The 13042-nt window shown below is 51.5% G+C and overlaps 1 protein-coding gene across 1 annotated transcript in view; it reads left to right on the forward strand.

Moving 5' to 3' along the window:
- LOC138809383 (short transient receptor potential channel 7) overlaps window positions 1–13042 on the forward strand; it is a 119560-nt gene that overhangs the window by 101988 nt on the left and 4530 nt on the right. Inside the window, exons 8-10 of the mRNA XM_069995897.1 lie at window positions 5875–6070; window positions 7907–8128; window positions 8716–8796. Coding sequence (XP_069851998.1) covers window positions 5875–6070; window positions 7907–8128; window positions 8716–8796 — 499 coding nt within the window. The remainder of the gene's footprint in view (window positions 1–5874; window positions 6071–7906; window positions 8129–8715; window positions 8797–13042) is intronic.

Genomic DNA, 13042 nt, shown 5'->3' on the forward strand with positions numbered 1-13042 from the left:
CTCGTCTGATTACCCCGGTGTCTGACAAACACATCCTGCCCCCTCCCCGCCTCCCACCACAAGATCTGTCCCCATTCCAAGCACCCTCCTCCATCCACCGCGCCAGGGTGGCAGGCGGGAGACATCTCTCCTTTGGAGACAATGCCAGCTATTGTCTTCTGAACTTGAGAAACAGCCTGTCGAGCTCTGATCCTCCTGCTTAATTTTAGCCTTCTATGTGCACATAGGTAGCTAACGTGGGGAGGGAATCTGGCAGCCTAAAGAAGCAGTAATTTTCATCGCCATCGCCCTAACCCCTGGTCTTGTTGATCGGTTTGTTCTCTGAAGCCCCACATACACACACGGCCTCTTCAGGCAACCTGTTATTAAAGTCTCATTATCCAAGCGAGACAGACGTGGTAGAGCACTGACTACATTAGCCCCCTTTCTGCATGACAGATCAGCCTCAACTCTCCACCCCCCACCCCACACACACCCTCAGCCAGGGAGAGAAGAGCAGGGTGAATCACCGTCTATTCAGTACCACTCACCGGCGCTTTCTTCTTTTACTTCCTCAGAAGCACTTTCCCTACTAGGTTGGCCTCTCAACTCAACTGCAACCCCTTCCACCATAAGCCAAGAACCCCAAATCACAAGACCGCAAGGGCTGCAGAAATCAGACAGAATTCGCATGAAATCAAGTGTCTGTGACCACCTTGCAGATAGATAGGAAGGCAAGGGAAGCTTGTTCAGGAAAATCAACACACAGCCCCATTATTAACTTTCTTCAAGAGGGTTGTGCTCCGGGCAAGGTACGGGCACACGGACATGCGTGCTTAAAGCTTTCCTGCAGTCTCTCACCAAATCTATTCTTTAGAGTAAGACCTCTGAAAAGATAGAAACACCATATCAACACCACCTGGTACATATTAATGTCCAAAAAACAGCAGCAGCAGCCGGTGCCTGTGCGCACGCCTGTCATCTTAGCTACTCAGGAGGCTGAGCTCTGAGGATCACAGTTCAAAGCCAGCCCGGGCAGGAAATTCCATGAGACTCTTATCTCCAGTGAACCACCAGAAAACAGGAAGTGGCGCTGTGGCTCAAGTGGTAGAGTGCTCATCTTGAGCTGAAGAGCTCAGGGACAGTGACCCCCAGGCCCAGAGTTCAAGTCCCACCACCGACAAAGAAACAAAAAAATACAAAAAGAAAAAAGAAAAGGAAAAACAAATCGAAGTAATAGCCACTGTTTAGGGTACATGGAAGCATCCACAGGATTTATAATACACCATGCTTACAGCCAGTGCGCTGAACTGCAGAGATTTGGACCCAAGCATGTGCTTTGGCTCTGACTCCTTCAGCTACTTGTGGGGCCTCCTGTGATTGACACGGCCGCCACCTCTAGAACCAGGGAGGGCGGGAGGATGGGGGAGCCACGGGCTGCCCTGCCTGTCCGTCAGGAACCTCAGAATTAACCTTGGAACGAATGAGTTGACGGTAGGGGGTGTTTTTATGAGGCAAGTGGCTTCCCATGCCGCATCAGTGGAAGCCATCTCTCCATGCATGACAAGGCTTCTGCCCTGGGTCTCACAGCTGCTGTACACTGTGGGTGGTGATTAAGGCCTGACTCAGAGTGCCATAACCGTTCTGGACCTTTAGGGCCAGCCCCAGGGCCTGAGCCTTAGGATCAGAAATATACTATTGACTTGTTTCCACCGCCCATCTTCTCTTTAAGAATACAAAGGTCACGGGAAGACAAGTACCAGGGCAGAGAGGGCCAGATTTCATTTATTTCCTGCCACACAGGAAACCTGAAAAATGACAACAGCATGGCAGCGTGGGTCAGCTGTGGTATTCTTAGCACCATAAATAGCCTCAAGTTTTCACTGAAATGTTTACCCTCCCTTTTCTCCTCTCTGTTGCGTCCATGTTGATTGATAAGGATTCTTTACATGAGGAGGGTATCATCCATTGTGTCTAACATTGGCAAACACAAAATCTTTCCTCAGTCTCTTGCCCTATATTCTATTTATTTATTTGCTGGTTGTGGGGCTTGAACTCAGGGCCTGGGCGCTGTCCCTGAGCCTCTCTGTGCCAAGGCTAGTGCTCTACCACCGGAGCCACTGTGCCACTTCTGGTTTTCTTGAGTAGTTCATTGGAGATAAGAATCTCATGGGGACTTTTCTACTCAGGCTGGCTTCAAACAGCGATCCACAGATCTCAGCCTCCTGAGGAGCTAGAATCCTGCTCATGGTGTGAATAAGTAATACAAATGCAAGACCCAAGACTCCCAGAGACTCTCCCCATCTTCTGTCATTCAAGCTGCTATACGCACGTTTTCCATAAAGAACTTTGTTCTCTCAACTCATTCTGCTTCAGAAAAACAGGATCATTGAGAACTACAACAATGTTACTTAAGAGCTTGGGAGAAATAGTTAGAAAGGCCTATGTTGAGCCTGTCATCCTAGCTACTCAGGAGCCTGAGATCTGAGGATTGTGGTTTGAAGCCAAGGCAGGAAAGTCCATGAGACTCTTTACCTCCCATAAACATCCTCCCCACAAAAAGCCAAAAGTGGAGCTGTGACTCAAGTGGTAGAGCACTAGCCTTGAGCAAAAGCAGCTCAGGGACAGCATCCAGGCCCTGAGCTCAAGGCCCAGGACAGGCACACACAACTACTTTGGCTAAGATATCTTTCCAGCAAGCCGGAGCAACTGGTTATTTCTCTAGATGGGCAGTTTTCAGTCGGACAATCCCCATGAGTCTGGACCTCTGCTAACTGGAGTCTCCTTCACATCATGGCCAAGTTCAAGTCTAGAGGTTAATACCTGATCAATCGGGCAGAAATGTAACTGGAAGATGATACAGAAAACAGGCAGGAGATCAAACACCATCATCACAGGCGGGGTTAACTGTCCTTAGCTGGAGTCAGGTAGAAGGCTAGGACATATGTTTAGAGGTCAGTAAATCTTCTTTTATCAGAACACATGCTGTTTGAGGAGAAAGTCTAAGTGAAGGAGCCACGGGATGAGGGAAAATAAATCCAAAGCTCGGAAGCAAAATTCATACTGAGAAGCAAAAGAGGGGGAGAAATAGACGGCAAAGTTTATTATTTGTTTATTTGTTTGTTTTTTTTGTCGGTTGTGGGGCCTGAACTCTGGGCCTAGACACTGTCCCTCAGCTCTGCAGCTCAAGGCTGGTGCTCTACCACTTGAGCCACAGCGCCACTTCCGATTTTTTCTGCTTATATGGTGCTGAGGAATGGAACCCAGGGCCTCGTGCATGCAAGGCAAGCGCTCTACCACTGAGCCACCTTCCCAGCCCCGATGGCAAAGTTTTAAACCATTTTCTCTCATGGAAATGTGGACGGTTTTTCCCTGGCTGTGATCTTTAATTGCTTGCTTCATTTAAGTGTCAGCCAACTTGTCTGTGGGCGTCACAGGGTAAGAAATGGAAGAGACGTTTGGGGAAAGTATCTCCCTGCCCTGGTATTATCTTCTTAGCTTGTTTATGGCACATGAGTAGACCCGGGCTGGTACCTGCCTGCCCAGCTTTCCCCTGCAGACCTTGGTCTCTGCTTTTAACCAAATCCTGCCCGGAAAGCAACATCTCTAGAAAGGTCACATCCTACTTGTATCCTTCCATTTGAAGACTTGGTACTCATGTGGTGATTTAGTAATCTCTGTGCTACTGCTTGTTTCCACCAGGGTGATAAACACCCCCCCCAAAAAAATGTTCTGTATTGAGAGAATATGGCATTCAAAACCATGCATGGTGCCCTTTCCCACAGAACAGATGCTGCGTCTCACAGGAAGAAGCCACTTCCCCCCTCTCCACAACGGCAGGAGCTGGAGTTGTGCAGCAGTAGTCCGAACCGGTTATTGCTTCAAAAACCCTCCAACCTAAGTCCTGCCAACACCGAAACGAATTAAATGTTGCAGACTCGCAACTGTAAAAGAAATAAGAGCAAGCCAGACACCGAGGGCTCACGCCAGTAATCCTAGCTACTTAGGAAAACTGAGATCTGAGGATTGTGATTCGAAGCCAGCCCAGGCAGGAAAGTCTGTGAGACTCTTACCTCCAATAAACCACCAAAATGCTGGACACACAGGTTTGGCTCAAGTGGTAGAGTGCCAGCCTTGAGATCTTGAGTTCAAGCCCCAGGATAGGCACAAATGGATATACATATGCACGTGCACACGCGCACACACACACACACACTCACACACACAGAAATGAAAACAAAGACAATGAACCCACTGAGATGCATAAAGAATGAGCTAGACACACAAACCCCTACTGTGCATACACACACACACACACACACACACACACACACACACACACACACACACACACACACACACACACACACACACACACACACACACACACACACACACACACACACACACACACACACACACACACACACACACACACACACACACACACACACACCCTTGTCCTCACACAGAAGAACTTTAAATTCATGCCAATCAGAAGTGGATTTTTTAGCACAAGTGAGGAGTACTAGTATTTTTATACCTCTTGTCAACTAAATATCAGTGTTTGAGAGACACTGGAGGCGGCGGGGGGGGGGGGGGGTTAGGGGGGCGGGAATGACATGGAGTGAATCCTGGCCATTTGTGGGTGGGGGTTGAAAACCTGAAAGGTTAAATAAAAAGGGAGGGATCCCTTTCTCATTATATCACCAACACCTTCCAGGCAAACTAAGAAGTGCACTTTAGTCATTCTGGTATTGTCAGATATGTCGGGGTGCTAAAACCATCTGGTCAAAATCCAGCTTTCTGACTCCATGTTGGAAACCAAATACAGTCACAAAATGGGGATGAAGCGATGAGCTTGGGCTTTGGTCTTTTTATTTTTCTGTCAGTCCTGGGGCTTGAACTCAGGGCCTGGGCACAGTCCCTGAGCTTTTTTGGCTCAAGGCTAGTGCTCTACCACTTTGAGCCACAGCTCCACTTCTAGTTTTCAGGTAGTTAATTAGAGATAAGAGTCTCACTGACTTTCCTGCCTGGGCTGGCTTTGATCCACATCCTTACATCTCTACTCAAGAGGCTGAGATCTGAGGGTCATGATTGGAAGCCAGCCCAGGCACAAAAGGCGGTGAGACTCTTATCTCAGAAAAAAAAAAAAAAAAATCACAGAAAAAGCCAGAAGTAGTGCTGTGGCTCATGTGGTAGAGTGCTGGCCTTGAGCAAAAAAAAAAAAAAAAAAAAAGCCTATGGATAGGGCCCAGATCCGGAGTTCAAGGATAGGGCCCAGATCCAGAGTTCAAGGATAGGGCCCAGATCCAGAGTTCAAGGATAGGGCCCAGATCCGGAGTTCAAGGATAGGGCCCAGATCCAGAGTTCAAGGATAGGGCCCAGATCCAGAGTTCAAGCCCCAGGAGCGAAAGGAGCCAGCCAGAGCTGCTGTGTATGTAGTGCGTGTCCCGCAAGTCCTATGCAGGAAGGCTTGCAGACTCCAGATCACTGCCTCGCTCCCCTTCGAGCTGGGCTGAGGAGACATGCTTGAGGCTCTCACCAGAAAACAGTGCGCTTTCGGAGGCTGACAGAGTTCAAGAACGAACAGGCATTTGCCCTGATGTCTAATTTTAGATGCTTGGTTAATTACAGCAGGATTTTTTTAAAAAAGTCCCTCAGCCAGGAGTCCCAATAAATGGACTAGATCAAGAAAAGAAACTGCTGTGTGTACTACTCCCGTGCGTCGTCTCGGAATTCACGACTATCTCATTACTGCGGAGGGAGCGCGCACACCCCATCCCAGCCCCTCTGCAGGGAGACCACTAAGCCCCGGGGACTTGAGGGCAGGTTCCCTTCACAAAGCATGAGCTGATCCAACCTCACGAGAAAGGGTCGTCTGCTTCCTCCTAGGGTCGAAGAAAGTTTCAAAACCTTATTTTGGTCCATATTTGGCCTCTCCGAAGTCATCTCGGTGGTGCTGAAATACGACCACAAGTTCATCGAGAACATCGGCTACGTCCTATACGGCGTGTACAATGTCACCATGGTGGTAGTGCTGCTCAACATGCTCATAGCCATGATCAACAACTCCTACCAGGAAATCGAGGTAAGGCCAGCCCATTGGAAGTGGGCTTCCCCCTTGACGCTGATCGCCAATCAACTACCAAAAGGCCACACTGGAGGTGTGGCTTAAGTGGGAGAGCCTGGAACAGGAAAGTTAGGGGATAGCACTCAGGAGAGGGAGAAGCCATTAAGTTGGAGGATCCCGGTCTGAAGTCAGCCCCAGGCAAAAAGACCCCATCTGAAAAATAAAGCCAAGAAAAGAGGGGGCGCTGAGGGTGTGGCTAAGTGATAGAGTTCCTGCGAACAAGTGTGAGGCTCTGAATCTATCCCCCAAACTCTGACAAAAACAATATTAAAATTTAAAAAAACAAATTGGCCTCAAGCTGTTTTCTGAGGGTAGAGGTTCAAAGACTCTGTCTATAGAAAACACCACAGAACATTCCAGAATGGACACCAATCCCATTCCTTTTTTTCTTTTTTTTTTTTTTTCCCTTTGGTCGTGGGGCTTGAACTCTGGGCCTGGGCGCTGTCCCTCAGCTCTTCAGCTCAAGGCTAGCGCCCTACCACTTGAGCCACAGCGCCACTTCTGGCTTTTTTCTGCTTGTGTGGTGCTGAGGAATCGAACCCAGGGCCTCATGCATGCGAGGCAAGCGCTCTATCACTGAGCCACCTTCCCAGCCCTCCAATCCCATTCCTATTCTTACCCCACCAGGGACAAGAACGTGGCTCAGACAGAGCAGAGTCTCGCTTTGCGTCCCATGAGTCACGTCCACTGTATCTCTTTAACAGCCGCCGACCCCCCCCCCCAGCAGCATTCCAACCAATAAGAACCCCCTTGTATAGAAATACTTTGTTTTCCAATATGGTAGCCAATGAGCATTTGTAAGTGTGGAGCGCCTGAAATGACACTAGCTCAGGCAGACACGTGCTGTTGAGTTGAAAGTTCACACCGGCTTTCCAAAATTCAGTAGGCCAAGAGCAAGGAAATCGATAGTATTTTTTTCCACTGGTCTGGGGATTAAACCCAAGGCCTTGTACATGCCACGCACATGTATGCCCCCTGAGCCACACTCCAGCCATCACTTCTATAATGATTACTTACGGTAAATAAGCATACCACTGGAACTAATGTCACCTGTCCCGCTTCATGTGGCCGATAGAGCATTTGGACTGAACTTCAGGGGTTTGCCTTTGTGTCTCCCAATGCATTCCTACTGGGTATGCGCTCATACTGTATTCTCTGACAGAGAAACAAACACCCGGAGGTCATGCTGGGTGGTGAATCTGCTAGTGGGACTCTAAAAGCTAACAGATCACAAGATGAAGTGGTGGTGAGGAAAGTCCTCTGGTAGGCTTTGAGTAGAATAGATTGGTTAAAAAAACAAACAACAGTGGAGAGTGTGGGAGGATGGCTGGCTCAGGGTGAGGCTTCTCCACCATGAACTCTAAGGTGCAGAGAGAATCAAGAATGTTCAGGGGCTGGGCGCTGGTGGCAAATGTCTGTCATCCTAGCTCCTCAGGAGGCTGAGATCTGAGGATCATGATTCAAAGCCAGCAGGGGCAGGAAAGTCCATTGCCAATGAACTACCAGAAAACCAGAAGTGGCGCTGTGGCTCAAAGTGGTAGAGCACCAGCCTTGAGCAAAAGAGCTCAGGGACAGTGTCCAGGCCCTAAGTTCAAGCCCCACAACCAACCATCTTAGCAAAAGCAAGCCTGTATTCTTATGCCAGCTGTAGTGTGTGTGTGTGTGCATCCACCCCCAAAAAACTCCACCAGAGGTCCACTCTCAGAACCCACAGCCTGCCTCTCCACTCCTCCCCCAGGACTCGGTGGGTAAGCGTGGCCTTTGACCCTGTGCTGTTGTCCCCTTGTCCCACAGGAGGACGCGGACGTGGAGTGGAAGTTTGCCCGAGCAAAGCTCTGGCTGTCGTACTTCGATGAGGGAAGGACTCTACCCGCTCCTTTTAACCTAGTGCCAAGTCCCAAATCCTTTTATTATCTCATAATGAGAATCAAGATGTGCCTCATAAAACTCTGCAAATCTAAGGCCAAAAGCTGTGAAAACGACCTTGAAATGGGCATGCTGAATTCCAAATTCAGGGTAGGTGACATCTGGGTGGCGGGACTAGAGGCGGGCGGGGGGTGTGGGTGTTGACTCGGACGGCAGCCCCTGGGACAGCAGCTGGGGGGCCACTGCCTAGCAGAATGACTGGGGCGCATTGGCCAAGGCCCCACAGCAGGGCCTGCCTGTAGTACCGGAATCCCTGGGCGAGGACTACTGGAGGACACTTGGCACAGTTTGACCCCTGAGCCCCAAGAGGAGGTAACCCCTTAGTGGACTCAAGTGAGATCTGTCTACTCAGAAAGCATCTGGAGAAGGATTTGCGAGAGGAAAGTTTCCCACCCACTCTCTTCGGGTCCTGGAGCCTCTCCATGTTGGTTAGTACAGGCCTAGGGGAAAGACACCCACATAATGTAACTCAGTGCCCCAAACCGAGTGCGCCAGACAACATTCCACAGCCCTAGAGAACACCTTCCGGAACTACAGTTCCCAGGAAGAAGAATGTTCTAGAAAGCTAGACATCAGGAAGAACATCAACTTCTAGAAGGTTTTCCCTACCGATGTATAGTTCATGCAAGTCTTGCTATGTGTGGATACGTATGTGGTATCCCCCCCTCCCCTTCCAGAAGACTCGCTACCAGGCTGGCATGAAGAATTCTGAAAACCTGACATCAAACAACACCTTCAGCAAGCCCACCAGATACCAGGTGAGCACCACCCCCCCCAGAGACACCGCAGCCCGGGGTTCACCCACGGTGCTGGGTCCGGCAGCCTTCCACCCTCAGGGCACAGATGACAAGTATGTATTGAATGTCCACTATACGCCAGGGGCCCTGTCACTTACGGGAGGACACGGACGCAGTTCCTAGCTTAGTGGCATGTCCAGGCTAGCAAGGGAGAGAGAGAGAGAGATGAAGAATAAGAGAACACACACACAAAAGACGCACCGTCCGATTGAGAAAGGAGCCAGGGAGGAACGAACAGGCCTCAGAAGTGGAGAAAAACTAGAGTCCCTGCTTTAGAAGGGAACCTTCACAAGGAGGAACAGAGAGATGAGGAGCATCTGTCTGGAAAGGTCCCACAGGCAGCCAGCAGGCAGCGTAGAGGTGAGAAGCAGGGCAGAGCTGACCACGGCACAGATGGGCAATAAAGGGTCAAGTTCTCTAGGAAAGCCAACGGGTAGGAGGGGGGTGGCTTCCACCTGGGGGTCAGCGGGACGGTGGAGAAGACACACGTCCAAGGTGCGCTGTGGGCAGATAGCCACCGAGACCGGACGCTGGGCTGGGCACGGGAGGGAGCAGCATGCACTCAGGTAGACGGATATGGGCGTCTTCGCACCTGGTCTGGGCACTGGTGGCTGCCAAGTATGTGGTTGGGGGAATTAGAAAACGACCTTTGACGTTTGCAGTCCCTGCTTGGCCCCTGGAAATCAGTGCCAAGCGTCTGTATCCATGTGAACGGGCTCCCAAGCCCGTGGTAAGCGGTCATCACAAGGCATTGACTGCAGAAGGGCTGGCCATTCTTTTCCTGCCTTCCTCACTCTCCACTGATCTCCTGTTGTTTAGGGGTTTGTTGTTTGTTTTTGGTGGTCCTAGGGTTTGAACTGAAGAACTTACATTTGCTAGACAAGTGCTCTACTTCTGAACCCGTGTGTGTGTGTGTGTGTGTGTGTGTGTGTGTGTGTGTGTGTGTGTTTTATGATAGTGAGATTTGAACTCGGGGCCTTGTGCTCCATCCTGCTTGCTTGGCTGGTGTTCTAGCCCTTGAGCCATGCCACCAGCCTGGATTTTTGCTGATTCTGCCTGAGCTGGCCTCAATCCACCGGATCTCAACCTTCTGAGAAACTAAGATTACAGATGTGAGCCACAGGCACCCGGATTATACTATTATTTTTTTAAGATAGGATCTTGCTTCCTGCCAGGGGCCTACACCTGGGTCCACACCTTTCCTTTAGCCTCTTGTTACCTTTGTAGCTGGGATGACAGACATGCACCATCGCATGCAGACTCTTCAGTATCATGGATTTTTCTCCCAGTGCTAGAATAGTGATCCTCCTATTCTCAGTTTCCAAGTAGCCAGGATGACCGGTGTGAGCCTCTGATGGCCTGGTTTATCTTGGTCATTTCTTAATAGACATGGACTGGGAGCTGACCTGAGCCTCCCTCTGCACAGAAGCATGGAGGTGGCGTGTTCCCGGGGCCGTTTCCCAGGGGGGAGCAATTACAGACATAACAGCTTCCAGACACAGATCTCTAATTCAGTCCCTTCGTCTGTGTCTCAGAAAGCTGGCGGTGCAGCCAGGAGGATTTAATTGCACAATTAAGAAATGCCTCATTCCTCAAAGCACTTCTGGTTTTATCAGCCGACACAGACTAGAACCTGGCAAGGCGCGTACGTAATCGCGCACCAAATTGGGAGCGTCCAGTTGGATCCCCCTCCCGTTATCTTACAGCCCAAATCCTTTGGTCACTGGAAGGACTTTTTTTTTTTAATTTCTCAGCTTTTCCAAGAGAAGAATAGATTATGTGGGTCACGGGAAAGATAGAGCATCCTAATGGGTTAGGGCCCGATCTCGGCTGCTGAGATGAAGACTTCGGATACAAGAATCTCCTGTGCCGGGCAGGATGAAGAAGCCATTTTCCAATGGTCTCAGAGCGATCCAGCTTCTTCTATCAGCAGAGACTAAATCCTCCCTGCTTCAAATATCTCCCCAGCAACTTCAGCCGGAGCTGACACACAGTTGGCAGCTTCAGGCTACCGACGACCTTGGAAAGCTTGAATCCAGAGAGAAAAGCCCCGGGCGACATATTCAAATCACAGACAAGGAGAAAGAAAGAAAGGGAAGGCGTGTGGGCGGGCCTCAGAGGCACGGGCCGAGGGGACAGGAGGGACCCTTCGCTGGGTCCGGCTAGGTTGTCCCCGGTGGGCGATGGCTTCCTGCGCCACCCTTAGGGAACACGCTGGAAACCAGCTAGACGCCGCGACCGACAGGTGCAGATTCTGCATGGCCCCAGGAGAAAGTGCTAGTGAACCTGTGCGCCATTGACACACGAAGGAACGGACACTGTGGCCCGGGCCGCCAAGGGGCCGTCACCAGCTGGCTCTCAGCACACAAGCCGGGTGGCTGCCTGTCCCTCTTCCTGGCACTCCGAAGCCTGCCTTGCCAGGCTCTGCCAGAGCCCTGGGGCCTGGGGAGAGAACTCGGCCTTGGCTAGCAGCGCCGGGGAAGGGGATGGACGAGCTGGGCTGAGAACTGGGCATGGTGTCCCAGGTTTGGGGGGGGGAGGCCCTTCCAGATTGTTTCCCTCCAACACCTTGCAGACGTGTGGTGACCATGAGGAGCCCCCTGTCCCCCCTCTGCCAAGCACCCTCTCGCTGACCGCGTGGTGGGCCCTCCCACCGCCAGCGTTGCTGTGCGATCCCAACATGGCGGCGCGCCGTCCTTCATTCACACACGCTAGCCGGCTGGCTGCCTTCCTGCGCCTTCCCAGGGTCTCCTGGCCAGCGGATTCTCTCTCCCCCGTGTCTGTCTGAGGCTTGTCTGCTCTACGCAGTCCTTTGCGCAGCCCCCCCCTCTCTCTTTGGAGAGAGCTTCCTAGACTCTCGGGGCCTTGCTCTGCCCAGGTTCCCAGGCCTCTGCCTTGTTGTTTTTCATGAAGCTCCTTTTCTCATGGCTGCAATGTCCTTCCCAGCCTGGACAGGAGACCAAACAGCGGGACGCAGTCAGACTACTGGAGGGCTGGCGGGCGACCTCACACTCAGCAGCTTCTACCCAAGTGTCCTCGTTTCTTGCCATCTAGAGAGTCTTCGCTGTAGAGGTCAAAGCCAGTAGCAGAGACAGCTTGTCTGCGCTCCTTCTTCTCTTCTGAGGCCAGGCAGTACTGGTCCACTGTCCCCCACTCGCTGCTCAGCGTCTCTGTGCCTGGGTCTTGAAAGAGGCTGTTTCCATTCATTCTATTCAGCCATCTTCAACCTACCATTCATGTCCCTTCCTTGGCGGTGCTGGTTCCCCCTGGTTGAACAGGAACACCGCCTCTCCCTGGAAAGACGTTCCAGGCTTCCCCTCACCACCAGCAGCCAGAGAACGCCGGGCCTCCTGGCGTCTGGGAACTTTGGCAACAACCCTTGGCTACCCACTGTGCGGCTGGTTTGCATCCACGCGAGTCCTCTTCTGCTGGAGTACTGCCACTGAATATACCCATCTCCACGGGCAGGAGGCTCAGGGCAAAGCTCTCTGTGAGCCAGGGAGGCTGCAGAAGACCGGCCGAGACTTCACAAAGGAACACACTCTCCCCCACCCTCCATGGGAAGGGGGGCGGGGGGACTCACGTCCATCTGCTCTGGAAACAGCTAGCCTCCACGGCTGTTTTCCAACCATTTTAAACTTCTTTGTTGTTGTTGTTGCCAGTCCTGGGGCTTGAACTCAGAGCCTGGGCGCTGCCCCTGAACTGCTTCTGCTCCAGGCCAGCGCTCTACCACGTGAGCCACAGCGCCACTTCTGGCTTTTTCTGTATATGTGGTGCTGAGGAATCGAACCCAGGGCCTCATGCATGGGAGGCAAGCAGTCTACCACTGAGCCACCTTCAGCCATTAAGTTAAACCTTCTGTTAGAAATGCCAACAGTCTTGCTCTAGCAGATGCTGGGACAAAGAGAACAGCCCAAGCCCTCTCTGCAGGGGAGCTGGCTAATGCATCTCAGTCTCAGAACTGCCTTGCCCTTGATATCTCGAGTTCAGACCTAGCCCCAGCTCTGGATTCTAGATCTGCCCCTTCCTGCCTGTGTGGCCTCGGGGATTCAGTCTCCCCCCTCCAGCCTCGCCTGCCTGTCAGTGCAGGAAATGCCAGTCTCACGCACTTCTGCTTGCTCTCAAAAGGCAGCAAACTGTAACTAAGTCTGGACACGTGGCTCAAGCGGTAGAGCCCCAGCCCTGTAAGTGCGAGGCCCTCAGTTCA

The sequence above is a fragment of the Dipodomys merriami genome, unplaced genomic scaffold, assembly GCF_024711535.1.
Source record: "Dipodomys merriami isolate MVZ:Mamm:240054 unplaced genomic scaffold, mDipMer1.0.p SCAF_496, whole genome shotgun sequence".
Lineage (NCBI taxonomy): Eukaryota > Metazoa > Chordata > Mammalia > Rodentia > Heteromyidae > Dipodomys > Dipodomys merriami.